The sequence below is a fragment of the Ilyonectria robusta genome (genome assembly GCF_021365365.1).
Source record: "Ilyonectria robusta strain PMI_751 chromosome Unknown BGZ61scaffold_14, whole genome shotgun sequence".
Classification (NCBI taxonomy): domain Eukaryota; kingdom Fungi; phylum Ascomycota; class Sordariomycetes; order Hypocreales; family Nectriaceae; genus Ilyonectria; species Ilyonectria robusta.
This window is the reverse complement of record NW_025764448.1, coordinates 300,882-328,060: the sequence shown is the minus strand read 5'-3', so window position 1 is coordinate 328,060 and position 27,179 is coordinate 300,882. Positions and strand designations below refer to the sequence as shown.

Genomic DNA, 27,179 nt, shown 5'->3' with positions numbered 1-27,179 from the left:
ATTGTATAGTTATAATCGAAGGCGTTTAAGTCGCGTCGTGGATGTGTTGCGCTTGTCTAGGTGAAGTCTACAATTGTGTAGACTGAGAATGTACGGCGCGAAGACATCTTCTTTTAACCTTTCTTCATGCTAGCTAGGGATGGTTTCACTTTTCTCCCGAGACGGGAGTCATGCGACCCTTGAATGATCCATCGGAAGTTTTGCGAAACCAAACGGCTTGGTTTCTCTCACCTGAACCCGAAAGAACATTTTCCCACGGACGCCCAGCCGAGTCTCCACATAATATCGCTCTACGTTTCGTGGATAAATGGGACGTGGTGGATGTGAAACTCGGAGCATTAACCGAGACCGCATTTTGGTCGTCCCTCTTCATTTCTTCGCTCAACAAGCAAGGGTGTGGGTTACATTCGTTTCGTCATTGTTAGTAATACATGAGTAGTAGTAATAAAAGGCAGCTTAACCTTCCAAAAGAAGATTCTACGTTCGCTTGTATTTTTACCGGTGCCTTTTATTGGCGGCTTCGTTGGGAGTAAATCACGCCCGTTTGCGTAGCAGCGCGTTTCTGGGGGCGGAGGAAGGCCACAATGGGCAATTACCCAGTCGAGTCAATACTGGTACATTCATATAGCCTATATCCAACCAAATAGCGTTTGCCTCTTAGGCTATTTCATTTACAGGAGTTTGTTCGGCCCTTATTTCCAAGCGGCAGCACGCCAATATTAGCACCCATTCTCGCAATACCCTGACAGTGAAAAGAAACCGGTGTTTAAATATCTGGCCTTGTTAACAAGTCATTTTTGCAATAAGAGGTACTTGATACCTGGAATTGCATACTTCGAAGATTGGAGGGGAGACATTGTCTCCCGCTTCATCCCTCCATGAGGAAAAAAATGAGTGATCAACCAAAAGCAATTGCAAAAGGCGGAAATATTTACAGATTTTTATGCTACTCCTCGCTCTTTAAATCACGCCTAACAATAAAGTGAGACCATCTCTGTCGTATTGGCTGGCTTTGCCTTTACAAACTGATGACCCTGCCGCTGGGCAAAATTCTTTCCCTCAATGAGTAGGTTCAACACTTACACGAACAACAGCGAAATGGTAGTCTTAGTTTTGAATGGAATAATAAATTTCCCTCCGCCTTCACTAGTCCAACCCCTTGCTCTTCCGTCTAATTTACACGGTGGTCTCTGCCGAGACGAGATGATGGCTGACTAGTATTGCAAAGCGGCATAATGAGCATACCTGTCCGCATACTTGACGCGATAATCACGACCCCAGATAATCAGTGGTATGCATGTCAACGCGACAGCCGCAGCGATGCAACCGAGTAGAACAAACATATTGTATACACCCATGTTTGTCATCCACGGCGTCACGGCGAAGACAAGCGCCGTCGCAATGATGTTGCGGACGAACACGACACCCGTCAAGGCATTTCCGAGAATCTACCGATCGATAAGTTTAGGAATGGGAAAATAGAGCAAAAGAACTTACCAGCTGGTACGAGTCTTGAACATATGTCAGGGCCATATCGCCAGTACCGCCAATGGCGAAGCCGATGAAACCGGCACCCACTGCGTTGATAATCCAAGGCATCCCCTGAAACTCGAGTTAATCGGTGTTTTTCGCACAACCAATTGGAAGCACATACCTTGGCAATAGTCAGACCGTACATGAGACATCCAATGGTCATGGATAATCCCGGGACAAGGAACAACCACAAGCGAGTTTCCGGTTCGTAAATACCGCCTCTTCTCTTGGCGATCTGGACAATGAGATAGTCGACAAGCGGCCCGCCAAAGAGCGAACCGAGCAACGAGCCGATGGCTGGTGGTAGGTTCATATTTCCAATACCTGCGGTGCTGAAATTGTAAGGAGGAGCTGCGTAGAGTGCCGACTGTGTAACAGCAAGGATGGCCAGCATGGCTATGGCAAAGCCATATTGCAGGGCCGCAAACGCGACGCCTGGGAATGAGACAAGGAGCTGGAAAGGCTGGTATATCTGCTTCCACATAGAGAGCCGTTCAACCGCCTGACTGTCTACCGACCAAAGAGTGTGCCTCTCCCAGTAGGTCTTCATGGGAATCGTGGTATCAATGTCGACCAACCTCCGTGACTGGATGGGTACTGTATCTGCATCATCGCTGTTGGATTGGTTCAACGGCTGCTTGTTAATGCTGCTAACTTTGGTGAGGTGGTCGTCTTGGCCCATTCCAACCTCAAAACCCGTTAGTGGAGGTGCGATGTACTTGGATTCTTCCAGGAAGAAGATCATCAGGACGGAGAGTACCCCCATGAAGATACTGCACAGCCAAAACACCCAGCGCCAACCCATTGAAATGGCGACATAGCCAGCGGCGACTGGGCCTAGGTAGTTCTGGAGTCCGTATCGGTTAGACAGGGCACGGTATATTTGATGTTTATGGATGGAATGTACTCACCCCGATCATGACCGTGACTAGGTAGATACCGTTCATCGTGCCTCTTTGATGAACAAAGAAGAGATCTGAAACCTGATTGCAAACATGAGTTAGGCACGATATCGAGGTTAAAGCCGGCCGACATACCGTGACCTGGAAGAGCGCCTCATTGACGGCCCCTGCAAGACCCATGACGGCATTGGTACCAACCATATCCCCAACTGTTTGCATTTTAGCCTGCCATACAGCCGTGGCAAACATGATCAAGGCGGTGGCGATATATATAGGTCGGCGTCCAATGCGGAGGGCGATGGGGATGAAAATAATGCAACCAACAGCTAAGGTAGCCATATTAGTCGCGTAGCCGTTGTTGAGCATGTCGTAACTGATTCCGAGCTCCTCGTTGAAGTCCTGCCACAATGGGACGCTGACGCAGAGGCTGTTGGGAAGGCTGTTAGTGGGCAGATTCTCCGTAGCGCGTCGACAAACAGGGGCCATACATTGCAAACACCATCATCGCGTAGAGCGAGAGGAGTGTCATGTGGAGAGTTTTGCGCCATGGGCTCCAGTTCTGTCGACGTGCATCCAGTCAATCATGTGTTACACCAATCGCGTTCACGCGCCTCTATGGGCTTTGACTGACCAAGGGCTGGTTGGGATCAGAACTCGGCTGAGGCGCGAGCACGACTTGCGTCCCATCCGCGTCCTCGATCCGCTGGGTGCCAGGGGGCAATGTGGTCGTGTCCATCGCGGCGGTATTGTGGCAGGATGGTTCCTGATTCCCACGCTCGAAGATTCCCGCAAGACTGTGTTTATAGAGAAGAGAAACTGCGAGGATAGGAAGATAGGATAGCGGTGGGTCAATCAACGAGACTGGCTGCAGGGGATGGAAACGCCGCTATCTTATGGCTCTGGCTCTGTATCTTCGAATATCAATCTGCCGAGACCGATAAACCGCCCTCCCCGGCCGTGCTATACTCGAAGCGGGACATAGATAACACGTCACCCCACTCAAATCTCCACCCAGTGTTGGTCCAGACTGTCAGTCTGTCACCACCATTGCGAGCTTTCTTTGCGTTGCCGGGCCCTAACCGGCTTGACGCCTAGAATCTCCAGGCCGCGTTTAGGCGATCAACCAGCAGACTGCATCCTCCCAGCTCCTTTAGCCGAGCTATGCCAAGACCTTGAACCTCATAATGACAGTATCAATGCAAATTACCAGAGACATGGGCTGCGACGCGATGGAACAGTGGCGTTGCGGGGTAGACCTTATCGTCTCACCATGATTGCAGGGCGTCTAGGGCGTGTAGAGATCGATCCCATGACGGATTTCAGCTTCCATGGCCGATATTCTCGCCACTTATGGGGGCTTCGGCTTTTCCATATCAATGGCGGTCCAAATATGTTGCTAACGTCCTTTGTCCTAAGTCTGGTTTGCCTTTGTCTAGCATACACTCTCCCAACGCCACATTCCGTCGGAAAAGAGCGTACGATTCCTCCACATATGAATTCATATCAACCAGACGGATACGCCGTGGAGAGATATTTAAGCCTACTTCAAAGTCAAGGCCAGGGCATCAATGTTCTCCAACCATGATCCTACACTCTGAGCACATCGAGCTACGGTTGCGCCATCAAGAACTCGGTGATCTGCGCTCCAGCTTAGCGTCACCTGCTCCTTCTTGACGATTGTCTCCTGTCCGTGGATATCTGTCGCGAATGCAGGAACTTGGGTTGCCCGCCCAATAGCGAGAATTGCCGTCATCGGCGACAAAATAACCGGCGCAATTGCATCGCCGCCGATGCTCCCGATATTGCTGACCACCAGTGTAGCACCTGTCATGTCGTTCGGGCTGAGCCGTCCTGCCTTTGCCAATGTGCTGAGGCGGGAAATCTCTGCGGCAATGGAAATAATCGACCGGTCCTGCACGTTTCGAACCACAGGCACCAAAAGCCCGTTTGGCGTATCAACTGCCACGCCGAAGTTGTGAGCGGTCTTCAAAACAAGATGCGGTTTGGCCGGGTCGTTCTCAGTGTCGAGAATCGAGTTTACCGTAGGATACGCGGTGACTGCCTGTGACAGGGCCTTGAGGACGAATGGGAGAACGCTCAGCTTCGGTGCAGAATCCTCCGCTCCAAGGAGAGTTGATAAATTCCGATCGTTCACGGTCCGTTTTCTCATAGCCGTTAAATCTGTCAAATCCACAGTATGCGTGTAGAGGAGGTGCGGGATCGACAGCGAGCGGGTCATCGAGTGGAACATCTGCGTTTGGATTAATGACAGTGGTATCCGACGGTCTTGCCCAGGATCACGATCAATCTCCGAGGCTTTTTGTATTGGCTGAGAGCCCGGAGTAATGCCAATTGCAGCAGCGTGCCTCTGGACATCCTCTTTCAGAACCCTCCCACCTTTCCCAGTTCCTGTAATGGCAGAAATATTTAGCCCGAGGTCTTTGAGTATGTGTCTGACAGCAGGTGTTGCAATGGAGAGAGGGGTCTTGGCAGAGAGAATGGGCGTTGTAATGGGTTGTGATGGCGCATCCTGACTCAATGAACTTTCAACTTCGGATGCAGTAGGCGTGTCGGTTACAGAAGCCTCTTCCAGGAGCCTATCGCCCGATCCATTGGGGAGATCATGGTCATCTTCAACGTCCTCGGTTTCAATGTCGACGAGTGCCTGTTCAGTGTTAGGGTATTGGTGCATGAAGCTGGCCATATTTGCACCTACAGATCCGACAGGCGCCATATCGTCAACTTCATAATGAAGCGTTTTAATTGTACCCTCGAATCGAGATGTGATCTAGGCAAGCCAGCGTATTAGCTACTCTGCCAAGTAGTTGAACGTGCGAATAAAGTCTACCTCAACCGTCGCTTTGTCTGACTGCACTTCACAAATCGGATCAAATTGTTGGATATAATCTCCAGGCTTCACAGACCACGAGACAATTCGGCATTCGGTGATCCCTAGGAGGACGTTAGTCTTGGCGCTAATCTACGTCAAACTGGTCAGGTCTCACCCTCGCCGATATCTGCCAGTCGATAAGGCGTCAGGGCATCGAGGCGTCTGCTGTTGTGGAAAGAACATCGTTGCAGAATGCTGACATTATCGGGGCTCCTCCTGTTGTTGTGAACAATACGGTTGAAAGTTGCAATACTCGGGCGAGCTGACCGTCCCCGTGTGAATCTGTACATTGTTGAGGTATAGAAATGGACGGCGCTGGTTCTGATTCAAAAGCAGCTTCCCGGAGCACTGGTACTTCATAATCACAGGCACGGCATCAATTTACAGCCCGCAGACTAAAGCCGAGAGACCCGGGACTCTTACACCCGTGGTCCCGAGGTGGTGTCGGTATTTCCTAAACCGGTCCGGGTTTGAGGGGCATAACAATCACCATCGAAGCTGGACCGGAGCATGGCCGCTTGTAGCCGATCATGTTTAGAATGAGATGTCCCGGTATTTCACCAGGGTAGTGAAATAAAATTTCTTGGTTCTTCTGCCCCAAGTCTGCGCTTTGCCTCGTAACCCAGAATCTCCCGTCGAACTCGACATGATTAGACCCCGAAATCTCGGTAGCCGGCGCTCAACCATCCGAACCACTGCGCTCTCTTGTGGATCTTATTCACATCGTAGTTTTGTGCGATGGATTTCTGCCTCGAAAGCATCGCGCGACCTGGCTCGGTACAGGAAGGCTTTCCCCCATTTAAGATATCAAGCTAACTCTCCTGCACCAGTAGTGGCAGCCCGAGTTTTCCGGGCGCCATCAAGAGCCTCCTTAGTACAAAGATGGATTGGATCGTTCCGGCCGAAATTCCAACCATTCCGACATATCACATCATGAACTCGAAGAACATCATCGAGGACGAAAGTCAGCTTTCCGCCGAAATCCCGAATGACCATGTGCTCAAGTGGTACCATCACATGCTTACGGGTATGCCATCCGAATGCAGGGCAAATCTCACATTATCACTGACAAAATGCCAATTAAAGTCAACATTATGGATAGCATCATGTTCGAAGCGCAAAGACATGGCCGCCTAAGCTTTTACATGGTAAATAGCTCTCCCTCACAATGATTCTAGTGGAAGGCACTCACACAACAAGGTATCCGCCGGAGAAGAGGCCGTTATGGTTGGGTCAGCTGCGGCACTTGGTGCAGGGGATGTCATCACTTGCCAATACCGAGAACACGGCGTGTTCCTGCAGCGTGGCTTTGAGCTGAAAGACTTCATGAGCCAGCTGACTGCAAACTGCAATGACCCAGGAAAGGGACGCAACATGCCTGTTCATTACAGCGGGAAGGATAAAGTTGGCATTGTAAGTTGTTCTCTCACGGATCAGTCAATAGATCTTGCATTGACAGATAAGCACGCGGTTGCATCGACTCTCGGAACCCAGATTCCCCATGCCACTGGAGCTGCATATGCACTGAAGATGGAAGCGCTGGAAGACTCGACCAAGGAGCCCCGAGTGGCAGCCTGCTATTTCGGAGAGGGAGCTGCTAGCGAAGGCGACTTCCATGGCGCTCTCAACATGGCGGCAACTCAGCAATGCCCTGTGATTTTTATATGCCGCAACAATGGCTTTGCCATTTCAACCCCGGCCTCAGAACAGTACCGAGGTGATGGAATTGCTAGCCGTGGCAGTGGGTACGGAATTGAGACGCTGCGTGTTGACGGCACTGATATTTTTGCCGTGTACGAGGCCACGAAAGCTGCTCGTCGAAAAGCCCTCGAAGACGGCGGTCGACCGATTCTGCTAGAATTCATGAGCTACAGAATCTCCCACCATAGCACCAGCGACGACAGCTCTGCTTACCGTAGCAGCGAGGACGTGGCTCACTGGAAGTCTCCAACTCGCGACCCCATTGCGCGGCTTCGACAGTGGCTAGAAAGCAAAGACTTGTGGAGCGAAAGCAAGGACATCGAGACTAGAGCACAGATCCGGAAGGACATAATCCACGAGCTTAAACTTGCAGAAAGGGAGAAAAAGCCAGCTTTGAGTGCCATCTTCGCGGATGTTTACGCCGACTTGACCGAAGAGGCGCAGGCTCAAAGGCAGGAGCTGAAGAGGATCATGTTGAAGTATCCGCAGGAATATGACTGTAACCAGCATGTTGGGGGGATTGAGGGTCTGTGATAGGGTGGTGGATTAGATGAAGATAGGCTTTTACTGAGAAACATCCACATACTTTATACTTAACATTGTGTCTAATATCTGAGATAAATCCCGTGACAAGCCATGCGCGAAATGTGAACCACAAGTGCGCTGACAGTTTGATAACTTTGTCTTTCAAACTCGCATTTACTGACGCTGTGCTAAATTATGTATATAGAAGCTTCACTTTCTATACTACGCGCAGATATTTCTCTCCTCTCAGTACTCTAAGCTTTCCAAAATGGCATCATAGACTCCTAGTTCCTTTGTCAGTAATGAGGACACAATTCCCATAAGGACTTTTACTTACTTGCTACATCAGGGAAGATGTATTTCTCATACGAGAGGCCAGTATGGGTCGTCCAGCCGGCGATTCTCTTGATGGGTGACTTGAGATATGGGAAGGCAGCCTCCTGGATGGTTGCTGCTACTTCAGCGCCGACTCCAAAGTTGACCATGCTCTCATGAACAACAATGGCCCTACCCGTCTTCATCACACTTTTTATAACGGTCTCCCTATCCCAAGGGAAAATGGTTCTCAGGTCAATCATCTCAATGCTCACCCCAGGACAATCCTTTTCGACAAGCTCGATTGCGTTGGCGCAAGTGTAGAGGGGTCGACCGTATGAAATAATTGTCAAGTCTGCGCCGGACTTTACCACTTCTGCGCTTCTCAGTGGCAAGGTGTAGAGTCCGTCGGGAACTTCCTCGACGGCAGCACGGTACAGGATCTTGGGCTCCATAAATATGACAGGATCTTTCGACTCGAGGATGGCAGAAAGAAGCAGTCCTTTTGCTTGCGATGGAGAGCGCGGCACAACGACAACAAATCCTGGGACGTGGCAGAAAAGGGCCTCTGGCGACTGTGTATGGTACCTGTTTGAGATGAGTCCGTGTTCTTGTGGTCGCGATCGGTTGGGAATACGTACAGCGCACCGTGGCCAACTCCGCCAGTGGGCATTCGAATAACCATGCCCCCGAGGTTCCCTCCCGTCATTCCTTCGCGGTACCGGAACTTGCACGCCTCGTTGACTATTTGATCAAAGGCGGGGAAAACATAATCAGCGAATTGAATCTCGACCACGGGCTTCATGCCCTCGGCAGCAGCTCCAATTGCAGTCCCGACTATTCCTTGCTCCGTGAGAGGTGTGTTGAACACCCTTTTGCTGCCGAATTCCTCCTGCAGACCTGAAGTACAGCGAAAGACGCCACCGAAGGCGACATCCTCGCCGAAACAGAGCACGCGATTCGACGCTGCCAGTGCCGTTTGTAGCGCCGAGTTTACCGACTGGAAGAGGTTCAATCGCCTCGATGGGCCATCGCCAGGTAGCCCGGGTGCCTTCAAGAGAGATTCTCGGGTATGATGGAGCAGCGGGGTAGTACCGAAGTTGATGGGGAGGTTCAGTCGGCGGGTGGATGTCGCATCTATCTGTGAAAGATAGCGGCGGGTTTGCGCGCTCAGCAGCGTCTTGGGCCGTTGACCCCAAAGTCGACGATGAAGCATGGTGACGAAAGTTCAATGTTACTAGCTGAGCCAAGTGGAGTGAAGTGAATGAAGTGGTGTAGATGCAGATTGCACTGCTAACGCCCTGGAAACACGCTGCTGCAGTCTGTATCCTCGAACATTCTCGGTCGAGTTTCGCCATCAATCTGGACCAGGCTGATGCCGACACAGGCCGATGGGAGCCATCATCACCCGCCGCTAAACTGAGAGGATGCTTGGCCGAGGCAGCTGGTTGCGAGCGTCGCACTGCAAGCATCTACAGCTCATGGAGGTGTTGACCGCGGGATTGCCTAAATCAGAATCGGAGGGGTTCCATCGGTTTAGTGCCGGCAATTAGTTTACTGAGGTTTGGCGTAATCAGAAGAACGCAACGGCAATAGACAGATGCCTCATCTCTAGAACGCATGACAGGCTTCAGGTAGACTTGATAGTGCCGCGATTGGGCCGGGCTTCGGACCTCGTCCTCCGAGGCGTACTCGTATAGCTTCATTTCGGCTCCTGGTATCCCGCCGGAGGCAATAGATTCCGAGATATCCCACTTCCATGATGGCCCACAGCTTTCTATCCGGCCCGCTTCAATTATATATGATGAATCCTTTCTTATATTTATTTATTTTCGACAGAAACGAGCTTGAAGTGTGCATCTCAATTCTCATGCCTGCAGTTTGAGGCTATCGCTGTCTCTTCTTGCATCAACTTCTATTGAGGCTATCAATTATTTTGCTGTTATGCAATCAGTGTCGCTTTACGCACATCGGTCCTCGATCAACGTCAACAGAAATGCCAGTCCCAAGATAGCGCATGATACAACCATGCCGTTCTGGGAAGCTTTCGAGCATGATTGTTGCCAAGACACCCCAGTTCGGTTGGAACTTTCACCTCCGGTAGTTTTGGCTGGATTGAACCCGCAACTTGCGCACTTTCGCTGTGCAGGATGGCTGACATAAAGATGCCGAAGCTTCCGCCAAGTACTTTTTGCCTTCCTACAATTCCCCGTGCAGGTGCTGCGACGTCGTATCAACGAGGAACACCAAAAAAAGCTTGAACTATAATTCATACCATGCTACCGACCTGGTAAATCTGTAGCTGGAATCATTGGGGGTCCAGCACCCGAGCTTGCCGAGGTGAGATATCCCATTAACTGCGGCAGATTCGTTGGTGAAAAGACCACGTCCTAAAACTAACGATAATAGTCCCAAAGGTACTAGTTTGAAACGGAAATTCATCCTTGCATTCATTGCCACGATAAAACACAGCTTCCAGCCTTCCTACCCAACGTTGAGAGTAATATGGTTGTTGCCATTAATGCCAGCATCCTGCTTACCCTATACTAATCATCTAGTATAAATACGGTCGTTTGCAGTTTTAATTTATTTAGTATTACAAATAAACTCTACTGGAGTTATATGGATTTTGGGGTTAATTTTGTGAGTTTACCATGGTACTTAGAACCCATTCAACCTTTGCGATTTTTTGCGCTTATCAAGATTCTCGTGAGTAGCTCCAAGACGTCATTCTTGGACTCGCTCACTCCAGGACATCACCCACCATAGCTTCGCTTACTACGTCATGCTGTAATTTGAACAATTGGATCCACAGTGGAAATTTGTTAAGCACGAGACTCGCAACCCCGTGGGGATAGGGGCAAAGCTGATGGCCGAGATTCGCGGCCGAGTGGCGGTTGCCCCCCACTACATGTGGATCGCGAACCGAGGATGCCGAGGCACAGCGTGTCTTGGCCTCAATCACAACGCGTTCCGATGTCGGCTTAGCTGGACAACAGCCTTTCATGGCCGTATTTAGTGTACAAGGTTCCATCTTTCAATTCTCCCTGAACATTCACCACCTACGTTCCCCCTTATACCCTTATACACTCCTGTCAGCCGCGACATCGTCGAAATGCCTCCCCCGAATCCCGACTGGGTCAAGGCCCTCACGCCCTCGGGCCCCCAAGGATCAGAGCTCCTTGCCCAGGAGAGAGCTAAATCAGATCTCAATGTGGATCAGCTTGCCACCTTCTTGTTCACAAGCGAGGTTCTCAAGAGAGACGCGAAGCTTCTGGAGATTCTCTCATCTGACCCCGTCTTCGACAAGTCGCAAAACTATTTCCGTGGCAGGAAAGAGAGAATCAAGGCCGCTCTTGCAAGGGCAAAGACCTTGAGACAGCTATCCGTCAAGCACAATTGGAGCCAGGATGAGTACCAAGCCGCCAATGACCTCATCAGCGAGCCGACCCCGTACGGCCTGCACGCGTCCATGTTCTTGAAGACCTTGGAAGAACAGGGCACACCGGCGCAGCACAAGCTGTTCCTCGAGCCAGCCCAGCGTTACGAATACATCGGATGCTACGCGCAGACCGAGCTCGGCCACGGATCCAATGTCCGAGGCCTGGAGACGACTGCCACTTGGGATCCTAAGGACAAGACGTTCACGCTTCATTCGCCTCACCTGACCGCCTCCAAGTGGTGGATTGGCTCGCTGGGAAAAGCCGCAAACTACGCCGTGGTCGTCGCACAGCTCATCTTGAACGGCAAGCCGTGTGGCCCGCACCCATTTGTCGTCCCTATCCGAGACCTCAAAACCCACAAGCCTCTACCAAACATCCACGTCGGAGATATCGGCCCCAAGTTCGGTTATAACACCATGGACAACGGATTCCTGCTCTTCAACCACGTCAAGATCCCCCACATCAACATGCTTAGCCGATTCTCAGGCGTCGACCCAGAGACGTCAAAGTACATCCGGCCATCTAACCCAGCGCTCATGTACGGCACTCTGACCTACATCCGGTCTTCAATTGTCCTCCAGTCGGGATCCGTGCTTGCCCGCGGCGTGACCATCGCCACGCGCTACTGTGCGGTTCGACGCCAGTTCCAAGACCGCGACGCTGCCGAGGGCGAGTCTGGTGAGAACCAGGTTCTCAACTACACCATGGTGCAGCACCGCATTCTGCCGTTGCTGGCAGCTTCTTACGCCTTGCATTTCACTGGCCGCGCCATGATCAACCTCTACCAGGCAAACCAGAAACGGATGGCCCAGAAGCAGGCTGGAAACGATGCCAAGCGAGCACCTGGTCCGGAGGAGCTCAACCCCGGAAGCGACCTCTTGGCTGATCTTCACGCCATCTCGTGCTCGCTGAAGGCTTTCGCGTCCACTACAGCCGCCGAGGGACTGGAGGTGTGCCGCCGTGCCTGTGGCGGTCACGGTTACTCTGCCTTCTCCGGAATCGGTAGTTGGTACGCCGACTATCTGCCCACCGTCACATGGGAGGGCGACAACTACATGCTCACGCAGCAGGTCGCTCGGTATTTGCTCAAGTCTGCCCGTGCAGTCCTTGCAGGTAAAGCCGTCGACAACAGCATCACTCGCATCTTCAACGAGTTCCTCCGGAGGCAGGATGTCGGTGCTGCTTTTGACGTCCTCGACAACGACCAGCATCTTGTCGATGCCTTTGCCTGGCGGGTTGCTTTTCTGACCTTCGAGGCCCTCAAGCACAGAGATGAAGACAAGCAGTCTTGGAACAGCCTCCTTATTGACTTTTGGCGTCTCTCCACTGCCTACGCTCAGTACCAGGTAGTCAAGTACTTCTACGAGGCGCTCCAGGACGACAAGACAAAGGCCGAGCTTGATCCCAGCACACTGCCAGTGCTTCGCCAGCTGTTCCAGCTGTTCGCGCTGCACTACTTGACAAACCACGCTTCCGAGTTCTTCACCAGCGCCGCCACCAACGTGCGCCAGATCCAGCTTGCACGCACAAAGCGTACGCTGTCTCTCCTCGAACAGATCCGACCCCACGCTGTGAGACTGGTTGACGCATGGAAGTTCCCCGACTGGCAGCTTGATAGCTCGTTGGGTCGTTACGATGGTAAGGTGTATGAGGATATGTTCCACCGGGCTTCCGAGGTGAACCCCCTGAATGATGTTGTGTTTGACCCTTACCCGAATTCCGCTGTCTTGTTTAGAGAAGATGCAAGCGAAGATCTGAAGGCGAAATTGTAGTTATGTGTCCTATAGAAGTTCCCTTCAGGCTTTTAGACTTTGTATAGAAATTTGTTCTCTAAGATGAAATATAATTGTTTTTCTCAAGCGGTATCTGCTATAATAGAGTCAATACACCAGAACCCAGAACTACAGTGTACCCACCCTTCATAGATAACGCGTGCTTAGTCAAGCTCTAGATACACCCTGCACCCATGTCCTTATGTGGGCCTAGAACAATAATCAGGCCACTTTCAGGCTGCTTGCTGAAAAGTTTGCCAGAGGTTTCTTTTTTCTTTTTTTATCTGAACCCTCCAGGATCAAGATATCGAATAGACTTATACATTCGTCTGTGTTCGGCCAGTAAAGTCACCATGGCTCCTAAGAAGGTTGAAGCTGTCGCGAACAATGTCGTTGCTTTCGGAAGGGTTCGCAAGAACCTGAAGATGGGATGCGTTGGCCTGCCCAATGTGGGAAAGTCAAGTCTGTTCAATCTCTTGACCGACCAGAGCGCCGCCGCAGAGAACTACCCGTTTTGTACCATCGAGCCCAACGAGGCGAGATGTGCTGTTCCCGACGCTCGATATGTAAGTTAAAACACTCTACAGCCAGGTTCTACAACAGATGGCTGAAGTAAGCAATACATAGGACTTTCTCTGTGACCTCTGGAAGCCCCCGTCCATGTACCCGGCGTTTCTGCAGGTCACCGACATTGCTGGCCTGATCAAGGGTGCTTCTCAAGGAGAGGGACTTGGAAATGCCTTCCTGTCTCATATCCAGGCGGTTGATGGCATGTTCCACATTGTCAGGTACGACCTCCGTCGCAAAAATGCCGCGCTTTCACACTAAATCTAATTTGACGACAGAGCATTCGACAACGATGAAGTCTTGCATGTCGATGACTCGATCGATCCCGTCCGGGACTTGAGTCAGTGCATCCAAGTCCCCGAAGATGACGAAATTAATCGGTGCATCTTCTAGACACCATCCAAAGCGAGCTTTGCAAGAAAGATCTCGGTTCGTTTTGTCCTTTGACCTGGCTTGACACCAGCTAATCTAGTTCCCATTTAGATATCCTGCGGAAGCAAATCATTGCTGAGGAATTGATCGTCAAGAAGGCAGGTGGCAAATACAAGATGCTGCCTCTTTTCACAGAGACAACGACAAAGATCCAAGCAGTGAGTCCGAAATCTCCAGTCTTAAGGTCTATCCATTTAAATGTGCTCACAATCGTGAAATAGATGCTGGAGAAAGATCAGCCAGTCAGAGATGGAAGCTGGACACCGGCCGAGATTGCACTCATCAACGAGAAGATCCAGCTGATCACGACGAAGCCAACCATCTACCTTGTCAACTTGACCATGAAGGATTACCTCAGACAGAAGAGCAAGTACCTGCCGCTCATCGCCAAGTGGGTCACCGAGCACGGAGGTGTTCCCCGAGACATTGTTCCCTTCTCTATTGAGTTTGAAGAGAAGCTTTACAGCATGAAGGATGATCCGGCTGCACAAGCCGAGTTCCTCAAGGAGAGCAAAGTCAAGTCAAAACTGGACAAGATCATCACTGAGGGATTCACCAAGCTTGGCTTGCAATACTACTTCACCGGTTTGTTCATGATTGCTACCTCTGGGTGAATTGCGCGCTAATTTTACGTAGCTGGTGAGAAGGAAATCAGATGCTGGACTATCCCAAGGGGTTGCCTGGCACCACAAGCTGCTGGAGCTATCCACGGCGATTTTGAGAAGGGATTCATCAAGGCTGAAGTGGTGGCGTACCAAGACTTCCACGATCTTTGCGAAGGCGGCAAGTCCATGGGCCCGATCAAGGCTGCTGGAAAATACCGACAAGAAGGAAAGACTTATGTAAGTACTCGGATTCGTCCTGGTGCTGCAGCAGCTGACTTGATATTTTCCCAGGTTGTCCAAGATGGAGACATCATCCACTTCCAATTCAGTAAGTTGAAAATTGTCACGGATACCACCGTGTCCAGCTGTTTTACTTGTGGCTATTACAGGAAGGTGCTAATTTTCGTGTCTAGACGTTTCAAACAACAAGAAATAGACTTGTTGTGTCGAGACCGGCTGATATGGAAGTTCGGATAAGGTGTCGCCGTTCCTGTATTTCATTGACTAGAGACCACTTTCAACAATTGGTCCATTCAGTTCGGGATAAAGAGGGGATTGGGACCGATAAGATCAGTCAGGAAGTTAGAAACATCATGACCTTAGACAATGAATTTGAGAACTAAATCAGATCGCTTTTCAGTCAATCTTAAAGGTCTAAACACAACAACTCGGCTAGAACAATCAGCATTCAAGTTTTTGCGCATACGTTATAGCTTTTTTGGCGTTTTTTTTGGCTCCAGCCACAGCGCTCTAAGCCTCAAGCTGCTACAGCAGCTACAGCACTTTAAGATTCCAGCAGCTATAGTAATTAAATAAAAGAAAATAATAAATAAAATAAGAATTTTCTTATAGATAATTAGCTAACTAATTTTAAAGTTAAGAGTTTTTAACTGCCTGTTATAATATTAAAGCTTGCATCGCAGGCAGTTACAAGCTACCATAGTTACATTAAACACCAAACCCAATGTCCCTTTACCCGTCTGTGTAAGATCTAGCCATTAGGAGACACCTTCAGTTGTAGGTACCACATTATCTTTCTCAACAGCCATTCTCGTCTCTCCACGTCTAGTCAAAATCTCGCCGTACCAGTACCGCCCACCCATCTCCCTCACACAAAGCCTCCTTTGTTTGTTGTCCAGTCTCGCGATACCAGCAAACTCGTCCGCAATACTGCTGTCGCACACATAATACATGGCGCCAGCAATGGAGCGTGGATCCACTGGCATGTCGGGCCACTTGACGAAGAAGCTGCCGACGATAGTGAGAACCATCAGCAACAGAACTCCCATCGAGGTTCGGGCGCAAACGACGTGGGTTACGTATGTCTGTGTGATAGTGTATGGTATGTTGACCAGGAGGAGAGGCATAAAGTTGGAAAGCATCGTCATGAATGCAACAAGACCAAGGAATGGTTGGCCATGCTTGATGGAAGAGTAGAGTCCAGAGTAGCCATTGGTTGGTCTTGTGAGGAGGATCGAGTCCGAGGCAAGCTGCGGTTTTTGTGATAGACACTGATACGGGGCGATAATGGCCACACCTAGAGGTTGTCAGTAAACGGGTCCACGGTTGCTTCCACATGAAAACTTACTGATGAAAAGTGCTGTCCAGCCAAAAGACAAAACCACGCCCAAGGCGCAGAAGAAGAATCGGACACCAAACGTCTGGCTATCGATAAAAGTCTTAAACTCAGATTGCTTGGTTAGGTTGATATGATAGTAAAGAATCAGGACGATCAGGCCTAGGAGGAAGGTGATGAATGCAAGACGCCAAATAATGCCCAATGCAATAAATGGGTTTCCTTTGGGGATTCGTTGGAAGGGCGCATCAGCCGACCGGCCTTGTGTGACTTGCCCGCTCTCCTGGACATACTGTCCCTGGTTTGCATCATGTTCAACCAAGATGCCATACTCTTGATGGGAGCTCTGCGTCTGGAAATACCCCAACCTGTAGCGATTGTCTCTCATCTCCTTGTAAATCTTCTTCTCGGTGAGTTGCCGCGGGCGGATGAACCGATTTGCAGCAAGAGACGCCGTGCCAGCAATGCTCCAAGGGTTCGCATACAGACCCGTCTCGAAGTTCCGCAGAAAGTAGAGCAGCGCGCAGAGAAGTACAATGGTGAAGGCCAACAGGGCGAGCAGCGCACGCGTCGGAATCTGCGACAAGCCCAATGCAGCAGCGCAGCCGACGGCCGAGTTGGTCTGGCATGTTCCGTGTATCTTGACGCCGATGGCCTCTGTCGCAAGCGGCGTCATCAACGACGAGCACAACACGAGCATCATGGTGATGAAGGTGACCGGGTGGCCATCGGAAAGCGTAGTAAATGGCTTTAGGAAGCCTGTCCACCCGCTGTAATGCAGCACCATTGAATTCGACCCGTATGCTCCGGTGGGCCTGCTCAAGGCGTAGAAGGGCTGGAACAGTTGGGCATTCAGGTCGATGATTCGGAGAGGGATCGAGATGAGCACCGCCACCAAGGCCGGAACAAACTTGCCAAGAAAGTAGCCAGCCTCGGTGATCTCATACACGACCAAGTTCGCGGCTGCAGTCCCCGTAGGCGTCGACTCCATTGTCATTGTGGCGCCATCGACGGTTGACAGTATCGTCGTCTCCCCTCCGTCCGTAGTCAGCGTCACCAATTTGCCTCGGGTAGTCGTGAGCGTCTCCGGTGCAAAGGTGTTGACGATTGTCGTGGGAATCCCGTTGATCTCGGTGACAATCGTCTCCGCGGCCCGAGTGTTGACAAGGGTTTCCACCTCGTTAACTTGAGTGACGACGGTGGTCGGCGCAATCTTTTCGACTTTTGCAATGGTCGTGGCGGCCCGGGTGGTGACGACGGCAGTAGGTTGGATGATATTTGCGGGCAGGTCGGCGGGATCTGTCACCACGGTTGTGAGCGTGGACTTGCCGTATGTAAGATATCTTTCTTTCGCCAGAGTCACCGGCGTCGTGACCACGACTGTATTCTCAACTGTATAGACCACACTCTCCACACCCGGCCCGCTGCCGGCTTCCTTGGTTATGGTATCGACGTATGTAGTCCCTGCTCCGCCATCCTTGGTTATCTCGTATACTGTGGTGTGTACCACTTCGGTTGGACTGGAAACCATCTCCGTCCCGCTGCCCGGAACCAGGGCGTATTCGGTACTTGTTTCGAGCTCAGTCGTCGTCTCCACGACTGCGCTTTCGCCAGGGATGATGATGGTCGATTCGTATATGACGTCTGATGGAGAATCTCCGTTTGTCACGTACGAAGTTGATAAACTCGTTTCCACAATCGTGGTGGTGATCACGCCCGTTGTTCCTGGTACCGTGACCCAACTCTCGACTTCGCTGATGTAGGTGGCGGTGGTGAGGAACGAGGAGGTGTAGTCTTGCGGAGTATCGTCTTGCGGAGTGTCGTCTTGTCGGGGGCTGAGGTCTCCTGCCACGTTTCGTATGTCCTCAATCGACCTTTTGTCCTCAATCACGGCTGTGCTATCCGAGTTGGGCATGGTTTGCCTTGCCCACAGGACGACGCCCATGGCTCCCATGATGAAGATGATTTGCATCAAGACGAAGTACCATCTGAGCACGGTAGGTCTGTAGTTTGGCCGCTTCTGCGAGCCCTGTGGTAGGTCGACATGTCGGTCATGGACTGGCTGAGGTTCGTATGACGCCTTGTACTCGTAGGCCGAGGCCTCTGCGCCCGCTTTTGAGGCATTCATCGCTTCTGTGGGAGTCGACATGCGCCTTTTCAGATGCGATTTCTGTGCGAGTACTGATGATGCCAAAGAACCACTCATCAACATGGGAGGCGCGCTCTGATATGTCGCGTGGTCAAAGCCATCTCGGGAAAGTCGACCAGTAGCAGCATCACACCATGAGACAAGTCGGGCTTGGCATTATGGCACTGACACCGCTTCGAATCGCTCTATTGCGAGTGTGTTGGCTTGGAAGATTGGTGGCAACTCGATTGAAAGCAACACTAACCCAAGATGTGTAGACGTGACCGGCGAGGCCTCACCTAAGACCTGTTGGTGGAGCTGAATCAAGAGCTAGATCGTTCCAACGGAGCCTTGCCAAGACAAGGGGCTTTCAACTTGCTGTGCTGGAACGGAAAGGGAGGGCAGAGTCGTCCAGTAGGGCTGAAGGGCTGAGCTGGGGGAACCGAGACTGAAGAGGCTGAAGTATAGCGCCCTTCGCACCCAATTTTGACCATTCACGGGCTCTATCGTCCTGTTTAAGCGCTGATTTTTTAGAACATGGGCTTGACACTATTGAACATTAGCCTTCTGTGGCGCCGATCGCTTCGTGAGGCCTCAGCACCTTGTCCCTACTCTTATTGCGGATGATGCACTGTAGCGAGGAGGCAAAATTGCCAAGCAATAAGCTTAGCCACAAGCTTTCAGACTAAACGCGTAGTGTTGACTGTAGCATCACGATTCTGCCTCACCTTTCGATTACTAGTCCGACGAACTTGCGTGACCAGCGACGCTCAGCCGACACGGCCTTCGAACAGTCCGTTTCCAAGGATGGGGTACTTCAGGTCACTGGAGTGTGCCGTATCGTAATTCATAATACGTAGGGTCTTCTCGTTCCTCCGGTTCCTCGCATGACCCAGTTGGTAGCTGCACTCGACTCTGGGCGTAATCAGCACCACCCAAACGTGCGGTGATCCACCATTTGCCAAGACCACATGCGCAGCACTCTTTAATGAGTCAGGTACCTAGCACCTGATACTTTTGATATTATATTTGCTTTTTGTAGCCCTCATGAACTGTGTGCCCACCATGCGGGGGGAAACGTGCGGGGCATCTGGCCGATTGCCCTGCTCCTACCCTATAACAGAGGCGCAAACGACAGCCAAAGCCAGCCTTCACTGCCAGCCTGGCACGGTTCAGAACCCGTTAAGTAATGCATAAGAAGCTCAGCTGTGTCCAAAATATTTAGGCTCTATGCCTAAAACCACCAAAGGATTTGATGGGGAATTCTCAATTAAAGAGAGTCCAAACTGCCTCGAGCAGGACAAAGTTGGCCTTGCATTCCGTTCTGTGCATGAGGGGACGCCCAAGTGCTACCAAGGCAACACTTCAGCCAGCCAGGTGTTCAAGAAGGCCTTGTCATTGTTAGGGAAATCCTCTCCCTTATTTTGTCGCACTCTAATTAGCATGTCTCAGCTCATCTGTGAGATGAAGGCGGCGCCGCCCAACGCTGCCGGGCTCCATTCGCAACGCCACACACCTTAATGTCATCAAGCTTAAAGTCAGCTACGCCAGAAGGGGTTTGGTGATGCAAGAGGACCGATATTGGCCCATCGGAAGATAGAGGGTCCGGAGGATCACCTCGAGGTGGCTTCCTTGGCAGCATGAATGATTGGTAGGTATTGGGTGCGTTTTTCAGCTCCGGATTATGGTCAAACATACCTCTAGCCTCGATGATCAGGTCATCAACACATGTAGGAGGAATTGTTCCGTAAAAATAATGCCCAAGTTCACAGCGGAAGCCCGTGTCTCCGAGAATGCCACAGCACTTGGCTCCTCGATACAATTGTGTTTACCACACCGGTCGCCCCTCGACGCGAGCAAACTTCAGTGGATGGCTACAAGCGATACGCTGAGCACACGCTGAGCTTGCTACAAGACCTGTGTGTGTCAGCGCCATGAACCCTGCCGTTCTCTCTCTGCGCTACTGGCCGATCCCGCCATCGCCGATCCGGTCATCGCACTGATGTTTCTCGCGGCTGAGGTGCACCGCTGGGCTCGCGTAGGCGCAAGGGATGTGACCGCCGCGGCAACACGGGGTTTCACCGCCGCGGCAACCTGGCTGCCACAAGCGTGGTCGTGAGAGAGGGAGGTGTTAGTGAGGAGCTCAAAGGTCTTTGCAATTTAGCGTGTGGTCGTGGCATTGGTCGGCCAGGACACGCGGGTCTGGGAGGCGTTATTCGGGCCTTCTTGTTAATGTTATTCTCAATCCCCGTGAGACTTGTCGTGTCTGGTGAAATAGCACTCCTGACGGCCAAAGGCTGGTGAGAGTACCCGGTGAGCTGGGAGTTCGTTCTGCCAGCGGACAGCCGTAGATCAAAGTTGTAAAGGGGAGGTAGGTGATGGTGCCCGCCTCAATCTTGTAGGGAGACCATGTGAACTCTGAGTTGGGACCTTTGTGAATCCGATGGAGTCACAGAGAAGCGGTAAAATATACAGTAAATTGTGTTACCTGTTTAATTAAAAATTATAGATAGAAAGGGCCTTTCTAGCTCGACCAGATGGTTTCGCGAGCGATGGTGTCGCTCACAAGAAGCCGTCGACGGCGAATTCTCACCCTTGCTCAAGCTATCCACACTAGCGCAATAAGCCGGATAAGACAACCTCGGCTTGAAGGATTTGCGAATGAAACCTGCTGTAAATACATATCTCGCCCTCGCTCCCGCTAATCCATTCCCGGCAAGTCTATGCGAAGAGGCTTGACAGGGCTTGCACGTGCCGTTGCTGCGTGAATCCGTCATGAGGGGAGCAAGCATCCCCGCTCATCATCTACTTCTAGGGTCACTCACGTTGACCTGCCTGGAAGAACACTGCTAGACCTTGCAGTCACTGGTCTCTCGTTCCGTTAAATTATATTCCTCAACTCCCTCCAACATGGCAATCCAAGTTACCGACCTTACAGAAGCAGACATCCCTGGAGCCGTAAAAGCAGTCCAGTGAGTTGAACACAACTGAGTTCTTGAGTTTATGTATTCCTTAGAATGAGCAAAACTTTTTGGTATTTATTGAATGTCGTGGCTCTTCTTGAAGCACACGTTATTTTGCAAGGATGGTTGTAATTGACCTTCGTGCATCCCCGCTAACTCTCAACCCTTTAGGGATGCGTTTTCCAAAGATCCATATAACGAATGGGTTTACGACAAGGTAAAAGTAAGTTATATTCCAGGATAATACACATCAAATCTTTTGGTGCAACTTATTTATACACCAATCCCCTTGGATGTCGCCGCATGGCAGGCAAGATGCGTGTCAGTCTCCAACCCTTCAAGGCTGACCTACCACCCTTATCAGTTTAATGCTCAGCGTAACTCAGTCTCCCTGGGCATTCGAATGCGATGGGGAATGCGAAATGGTATCTTCCATGTTGCCAAAGAAGAGGGTAGCGACAAGGTGCTTGGTGTTGCCATGTGGCTACGTCCTCAGCCGGCAACTCAGGCTCCCACCTGGAACGATTGGCTCGAGGGCTGGCGTCTTTATTTCGGCCAAGTTGCCATGAATCTTTATTACGGCCGTGGAGGACTGATTGTCAAGGTAAGGTCACAAATTTTGGATTTCGGGTCTACAAGTAGAACTGTACCCCTGCTCATTCTCTCCCACGATCAATATGCCAACTGGGGAAACAAGATGCTGACCCGATATTATATAGCGATATTACATCTGGAAGGATGCGCAAGCTAAAGCCCAATCTGAACTCTGGACTGACCCACGAGGCTATTATTTCCTCAACATTATGGTCGTTCTTCCGGAGGCCCAGGGCAAGGGGGTTGGCGCAAAGATGATGAAGGTTGTCACAGACCAAGCCGATGCCGAAAACATGAAGTGCTACCTGGAGTCCAGCCGCGATGTTCCGAATATAGCTATTTACGGACGGTGGGGATTCAAGTTTGTAAAGGATATGATTTGCGATGATGATGGCGAGGCCATCAAGCTTTTCACTATGGTTAGGGAGCCTCAGAGTGAATCGGGTAGTACCAAATAAGCGACTCATTTGCAATTGGAAATGGAGGTTGGTTAGCTGTTAATTTGGCGTTGGAGAACAGCTTGCCCATTTATAATGTAATGAGCTTCTACTTGTTAGATTGTTACTTATGGGATCGCCTTGAGTCCTCCGGGTTCAACAAGCGACTCGATCCCATTCCAGTATTCGCAGATTCCGTTCGCCAAAGACAGCATTTGACCACAAGCAAACTTCAATAAAAAAAAGACCGTATGTTCCATTCCAGTGAATGTCCTAGTCCCACCACGTTCCAATCAAAGCCAAGTGCAGACTTTCGCACGGTCTTGCCCAATCTGGTAAGTGAAAACGAGCGATGATAAACCGCCGAGGTGCAGAAACCGGATCTTCCCCGCTTTCGCCCCTTGCCGGGAAGAGTTGTTAAGTCGTCAGACGCGAGGAATGGTATCACTCGTGGTTGGGACCGAACTACTCTAAATAGTCTGAGTAGATTAGCTGTGAATGACTTGCCTCCAACAATCATCAACACGACAGGGATCAAAGAATCTGCCTTTCCCGTACAGCCAACTACAGAGGTTTGCCAGGTGGTTGTAAATAAAGCGGAAATGACTCTCAAGGCAAAATATCTCCATACCGGCCAACTCCTGGGGGTGGGAGCTGGAGAGACGACTGCCATTCTGAGTACGCTGTCGGTCCCTTTGCGCGATGTCAGCTAATCTGATTACTCCTATGTAGACCCGGCGACATCGAGACTACTCTCGAGTATTCAAAGCGCCATTTTAACCGACCCAGGCTTGCCTCGGCCGGGTCCAACTGTGTCCGCCTGGCAGGTGCCGGTCCATCCCACCGTGGCCTCCATCCAGTCGCCGGCCCTTCCACAATGTACGGACTTTGCCGTCATTGGGTCTGGCATAACTGGCTGTAGCGTCACCAAGGCCCTGCTCGAGCATCCGGGCAGTAAAGATTCGCACATCACGGTACTAGAGGCCCGAACGCTCGTCAGCGGCGCTACTGGCCGTAACGGTGGCCACCTCGTTACGCCGTCCGGCCATACTTACGGTCCTCTGGCTAGGCAGCACGGCGTCGAAGCGGCAAAGCAGATTACACGCTTCAGCATCCTCAACATTAACCACATTATGAAGATGGTTCGGGAAATGGACCAAGAGCTTCAAACTGAATGCCAAATTCGCGACGTCATTAAAGTCATGGCTGTTGGCGACGATGAGACGTGGGGGCCAGCTAAAGCCTCCGTCCTGGACTTCCAGAAGGCTGTCCCTGAGCACAGCAGCTACCATCGCATCATTGAAAAGGACAAAGTACCAGAGGTGCGCAAAAAAATCCTTACCCTTTCCATTTCAACTACTAAATAATAGGATAGATGTGGAATATCAAGGATGCTTCTGGTGCTGTTGAGCACGAAGCCGGTGCAATCTGGCCGTATCGTCTCCTAACTGGCGTCTACGAACGTTTACTGAAGAAGTACCCAGCCCGTCTTGCCATTGAGGCAAATACTCCCGCCACCCAGGTCAAATATTTGCCAGCGGAGAACACCGACTACCCCTACGCCGTCACGACCCCCCGGGGCATCATACGGGCGAAACGAATCATTCACTGCACCAATGGCCATGCTTCACATCTACTTCCTGGTCTTGCTGGTGGTATCTATCCATTTCGGGGTACTATGTCGGTGCAAGATCCGGGCCCGTCCCTGAAGAATCTTGGCGCGTCGCGATCTTGGAGCCTATCGCACAAGTCAAGCTTGGACGTTCAGACAGGATTGTATATAACGGGTCTGTTCTACCTCCAGCAAAACCCGCTGACGGGACAAATCTGGATTGGAAACGAGACTGCGTATATGAAGGACATTCTCACGTCTGATGACACATATGTGCCCGAGGAGGCAAGACAAGCTCTGTCGACAGTCCTGCCCAGATTTTTCCTCGAGGGCTGGGGTACGAAAACAAAATCAGAGGTCAAGGCAATTTGGTCTGGCATACAGGGTCATACCACGGATGGATTACCTCTGGTGGGCCGCGTCCCTAAGTCCATCACAGGCAGCTCGGGCGGCGAAGAGCAGTGGATCGCTGCAGGGTTTAATGGATATGGCATGGACAAGTGCTGGTTGACAGGCGAGGCCTTGGCAAAGATGATGTTGGGGGAGGATGTGAGCGGGTGGTTTCCTGAATGCTACCTTCTTACGGAGAAGCGCTTGAGCGAAGAGTTGACAGTTGAAAAGACGCTGCTCAAGTTTGCTAACATCGCTCACCCCGAAGGTTTTAAATCCGCAAAGCTATAGCGGCCACGCCTTTCTAGCTGAGCTGAGTAGATTAAAGCATAAGATTCTAAATACAAATCTTCTACAGCTACTTCATCCCATCATGGTACCTAGATTCCTCTCATAAGCCACGTCCAGCCAATACACATCTTGATCGCCCGCATCCAAAGCCGCCCAGATGCAATTGATCAACTCAAAGATCATTCGGATCTTGCGGAGTGGCAGGATGTGCGTGTAGGCAGCTAGTCGGGAGCCCACAAACTTGCGTGCTCGAACTACTTCAATGGAGTGGTGGTCGAAGCTCAAAACCCTTTGGCTGGAGTCTGACGATGTCGTGTGAGAATCGCGCCGAAGTTCGCTTGATATCGCAACTAGAATGAATGGCTGCACACTGCGAGTCCGAGATTCGAAAGGAATTTGCCTTAATATCCCCAGGATGTGCATCGCGAGCTTCGTCAGCCAGATGTTTCTCTCCTCTGCCGTGGGCGTATTTGTTGCAGGCGGGGGTCGCAGTATGTCTTCCTTATTCCAAGGCGCATAACGCTCGTTGAGCAGATCCGGGAAGACACGATAGATCTGAAGTAGTCCAGTGCATCGGTAGGCTTCGTCGAGGTGCTGGAGGTGGATGAGGGGTGTCTTTGGATCACCTGGGTCTGTAATCTGCGTTACATCTGGTGCACGATGCGCGAGGAGCATTCTCTCAAGTCGACGAGCCTCTCGGAACGTCGCCCTGAACACGTCGAGATCCTTTTCTGTCATAAACTTGACCCCTAGCATGCACTTTCGGTACTGGAATATTAGAATACCCACGTCTGTAAGCATTCTGATCGTTTCGCGAGAAATGCCGGAGAATGGATGTGGCTCAATGCTTGTGGTACTAGGGCGTGTCGGTCCCGTCGAAAAGTCCCGACGATAATCACCGAGATGACTGCTGTCTGTAAGATAGACAAGAAGCATAGCCCAGTAGTCCATAGTGTCGCTGAAGAACGATAGGTCCCGACCGTCACCAATCTCTGCCATGGTGTCCTTTAACATCATGTAGCTCCCCCGGAACAAGTCTGTAGCCAGATTTTGCGGGTTGAGCCAGCTTGCCGTATGCCCGAGTAGCATATTTGCCAGCAGGTTATCTTCCTTCATGGTAGATTGTTGTGACCTGCCCTGGATGTACTCAAGAGCCTGACGGTGTTCGGCCGTTGCGATTGATGCGAGGTGGGGAAAGTCTTCAGACAAACATGCTGCAGCCATGCTCTGGGTAGTGTGGTACAGAGCGCCAGAGGACTGCCACATTTTCTCGACGATGTTGCGCATTGCATTGGAATCACTGTCCCAAGTGCAATAGAGGGTGATGACTTCGCGGAAGAAGTAATCTGACAGCGCCGACGGTAGGTTGAACAAATCGCGCGGCCGGTCTAAGAAGGGATTGTCGCAAGCTCCGACAAGCCCCTGGCGGCAGTGTTCTTGGAGCGGCTGATGCTGATATTGGCGAAGGCGTTGTTCTTTTGGGAGGTTACTTTGTTTTCTGGCGCATTGCATGACATCGGTGGATCGTTTCTGGCCTCCTGTCGTACCCTCGACATTCTGCAGTGCACTTGTAGTTCCATTTGGAAAGCTGCCGGAAACGCCTATGAATGAAGGGTCCCAGATCGGATCTGTCGTCGATACCGGCGCTTCCTCTGATAGCAGCTCGTTGACAGCATCGTCATCAAATCCATACAGCTCGTCCGGTGGTGCCAGAGGATCACAGAGCATGGAAAAGTCCCATTGTGTGGATGGACTCAGACCCAAGTCAAGTTGTTGGATGTAATTCCCCGTAGCAGTGACTTCGGAAGCTGCGGAAACTTCGGTGATGGAGCAAGCCGGCGTGTTCGCGACGTCTTTGCCACGTTCCGACCCTGGACTGCTACCTTGTGCTGGACTCTGAATTGGTTCAATCTGGACAGGCCGTTCCGCATACATCTGGTGTCTCTGCGACCATCGCACATTGAGCGCGTAGCCAGGGCATCGGAAACCACGATCTTCACAGCGAGCGCATGCAGGCCGCCGCTCATCGCATTTGGTCTATGGATTCAACCCCGGTCAGCTCAAACGAAGGAGATACGCACACCAGTAGACGAAGCTCACCTTCTTGGCCTTGCATCTTAGACATCCATTTCTTGACTTAAAATGCGCCGTTTTCGATGAAGGTTTCATTGGAATGAAGAAGCGTTTTCCCAATCACCGTCTCGTCTCAGGAAAGGAGGTAATAACACGTCTTGACGGCGACAGAAAGAGGGGCAGCCCGGAATGGAGATAAGGAAACTGGGGAAATGAAGCACGATGACTCCACCGTCGGAATCTGGATTTCTGATACGGTAATTCTCTGACAGGGATGTTATGCATGTAGACGGAACGTCGCGCTGTACGCTAAAAGGCTCTAATTCCGCGATTGCGATGGCAACTTTGATGAGAAATGCATCTCGTTCACCTACACAAACGGGTGGCAAGATGGATCTCTTAGAGCGATTAGGACCGAATAAAACATCAG

General features: G+C 51.1%; 10 protein-coding genes across 10 annotated transcripts; 5 read left to right on the top strand and 5 right to left on the bottom strand.

Annotated features, from left to right (window-relative positions):
* Positions 1-1,106: 1,106 nt before the first annotated feature.
* BGZ61DRAFT_589801 (major facilitator superfamily domain-containing protein) lies at positions 1,107-3,171 on the bottom strand (the record flags this gene model as incomplete). The annotated part of the gene is made up of 7 exons (XM_046256596.1): positions 1,107-1,448; positions 1,498-1,602; positions 1,655-2,380; positions 2,445-2,516; positions 2,571-2,862; positions 2,924-2,994; positions 3,067-3,171. The coding sequence occupies 7 exons, from the start codon at positions 3,169-3,171 to the stop codon at positions 1,215-1,217; spliced, it is 1,605 nt and encodes a 534-aa protein (XP_046102249.1). The 3' UTR covers positions 1,107-1,214.
* An 804-nt stretch (positions 3,172-3,975) lies between these two features.
* BGZ61DRAFT_356683 (2-oxoacid dehydrogenases acyltransferase-domain-containing protein) lies at positions 3,976-5,615 on the bottom strand (the record flags this gene model as incomplete). The annotated part of the gene is made up of 4 exons (XM_046240807.1): positions 3,976-4,920; positions 4,987-5,223; positions 5,284-5,387; positions 5,441-5,615. 4 exons carry the CDS (start codon positions 5,613-5,615, stop codon positions 3,976-3,978), a joined length of 1,461 nt encoding a protein of 486 aa, XP_046102248.1.
* Positions 5,616-6,207: 592 nt separating this feature from the next.
* Positions 6,208-7,560, top strand: BGZ61DRAFT_356340 (thiamine diphosphate-binding protein; the record flags this gene model as incomplete). Its single annotated transcript, XM_046240788.1, has 4 exons — positions 6,208-6,352; positions 6,412-6,473; positions 6,526-6,738; positions 6,790-7,560. The coding sequence occupies 4 exons, from the start codon at positions 6,208-6,210 to the stop codon at positions 7,558-7,560; spliced, it is 1,191 nt and encodes a 396-aa protein (XP_046102247.1).
* Positions 7,561-7,797: 237 nt separating this feature from the next.
* On the bottom strand, positions 7,798-9,082 carry BGZ61DRAFT_355830 (thiamine diphosphate-binding protein; the record flags this gene model as incomplete). The annotated part of the gene is made up of 3 exons (XM_046240745.1): positions 7,798-7,835; positions 7,889-8,454; positions 8,508-9,082. The coding sequence occupies 3 exons, from the start codon at positions 9,080-9,082 to the stop codon at positions 7,798-7,800; spliced, it is 1,179 nt and encodes a 392-aa protein (XP_046102246.1).
* Positions 9,083-10,843: 1,761 nt separating this feature from the next.
* Positions 10,844-13,169, top strand: BGZ61DRAFT_454899 (uncharacterized protein). Its single transcript, XM_046246298.1, has one exon. The coding sequence runs from the start codon at positions 10,982-10,984 to the stop codon at positions 13,079-13,081; it is 2,100 nt and encodes a 699-aa protein (XP_046102245.1). The 5' UTR covers positions 10,844-10,981; the 3' UTR covers positions 13,082-13,169.
* Positions 13,170-13,373: 204 nt separating this feature from the next.
* Positions 13,374-15,503, top strand: BGZ61DRAFT_454894 (GTP-binding protein YchF). The gene is made up of 9 exons (XM_046246297.1): positions 13,374-13,647; positions 13,709-13,869; positions 13,927-13,988; positions 14,042-14,077; positions 14,132-14,238; positions 14,302-14,665; positions 14,717-14,922; positions 14,977-15,013; positions 15,099-15,503. The coding sequence occupies exons 1-9, from the start codon at positions 13,435-13,437 to the stop codon at positions 15,119-15,121; spliced, it is 1,209 nt and encodes a 402-aa protein (XP_046102244.1). The 5' UTR covers positions 13,374-13,434; the 3' UTR covers positions 15,122-15,503.
* A 237-nt stretch (positions 15,504-15,740) lies between these two features.
* BGZ61DRAFT_323522 (uncharacterized protein) lies at positions 15,741-18,278 on the bottom strand (the record flags this gene model as incomplete). The annotated part of the gene is made up of 3 exons (XM_046238966.1): positions 15,741-16,222; positions 16,274-17,648; positions 17,769-18,278. Coding segments are annotated over 3 exons (2,367 nt in total), but the record flags the coding sequence as incomplete, so codon positions are not given.
* A 2,896-nt stretch (positions 18,279-21,174) lies between these two features.
* BGZ61DRAFT_393615 (acyl-CoA N-acyltransferase) lies at positions 21,175-22,603 on the top strand. The gene is made up of 4 exons (XM_046242876.1): positions 21,175-21,361; positions 21,524-21,575; positions 21,717-21,956; positions 22,072-22,603. The coding sequence occupies exons 1-4, from the start codon at positions 21,300-21,302 to the stop codon at positions 22,402-22,404; spliced, it is 687 nt and encodes a 228-aa protein (XP_046102242.1). The 5' UTR covers positions 21,175-21,299; the 3' UTR covers positions 22,405-22,603.
* A 382-nt stretch (positions 22,604-22,985) lies between these two features.
* On the top strand, positions 22,986-24,676 carry BGZ61DRAFT_534231 (FAD dependent oxidoreductase-domain-containing protein; the record flags this gene model as incomplete). Its single annotated transcript, XM_046254120.1, has 3 exons — positions 22,986-23,061; positions 23,116-23,705; positions 23,759-24,676. The coding sequence occupies 3 exons, from the start codon at positions 22,986-22,988 to the stop codon at positions 24,674-24,676; spliced, it is 1,584 nt and encodes a 527-aa protein (XP_046102241.1).
* Positions 24,677-24,712: 36 nt separating this feature from the next.
* BGZ61DRAFT_55419 (fungal-specific transcription factor domain-containing protein) lies at positions 24,713-26,934 on the bottom strand. The gene is made up of 2 exons (XM_046255575.1): positions 26,777-26,934; positions 24,713-26,713 (listed from the first exon to the last, which is right to left on the bottom strand). The coding sequence occupies exons 1-2, from the start codon at positions 26,843-26,845 to the stop codon at positions 24,749-24,751; spliced, it is 2,034 nt and encodes a 677-aa protein (XP_046102240.1). The 5' UTR covers positions 26,846-26,934; the 3' UTR covers positions 24,713-24,748.
* Positions 26,935-27,179: the final 245 nt, after the last annotated feature.

Bases quoted from the DNA above. Each gene is read 5' to 3' on its own strand.
- BGZ61DRAFT_454899 (XM_046246298.1), top strand. From the start codon at position 10,982: ATGCCTCCCCCGAATCCCGACTGGGTCAAGGCCCTCACGCCCTCGGGC.
- BGZ61DRAFT_454894 (XM_046246297.1), top strand. From the start codon at position 13,435: ATGGCTCCTAAGAAGGTTGAAGCTGTCGCGAACAATGTCGTTGCTTTC. The intron at 13,989-14,041 runs GTCAGTGCATCC...TGCATCTTCTAG, and splicing joins CGATCCCGTCCGGGACTTGA to ACACCATCCAAAGCGAGCTT. The intron at 14,923-14,976 runs GTAAGTACTCGG...ATATTTTCCCAG, and splicing joins GACAAGAAGGAAAGACTTAT to GTTGTCCAAGATGGAGACAT.
- BGZ61DRAFT_393615 (XM_046242876.1), top strand. From the start codon at position 21,300: ATGGCAATCCAAGTTACCGACCTTACAGAAGCAGACATCCCTGGAGCC. The intron at 21,576-21,716 runs GTAAGTTATATT...CACCCTTATCAG, and splicing joins GGGTTTACGACAAGGTAAAA to TTTAATGCTCAGCGTAACTC. The intron at 21,957-22,071 runs GTAAGGTCACAA...GATATTATATAG, and splicing joins GTGGAGGACTGATTGTCAAG to CGATATTACATCTGGAAGGA.
- BGZ61DRAFT_55419 (XM_046255575.1), bottom strand. From the start codon at position 26,845: ATGAAACCTTCATCGAAAACGGCGCATTTTAAGTCAAGAAATGGATGT. The intron at 26,714-26,776 runs GTGAGCTTCGTC...TTGAATCCATAG, and splicing joins TAAGATGCAAGGCCAAGAAG to ACCAAATGCGATGAGCGGCG.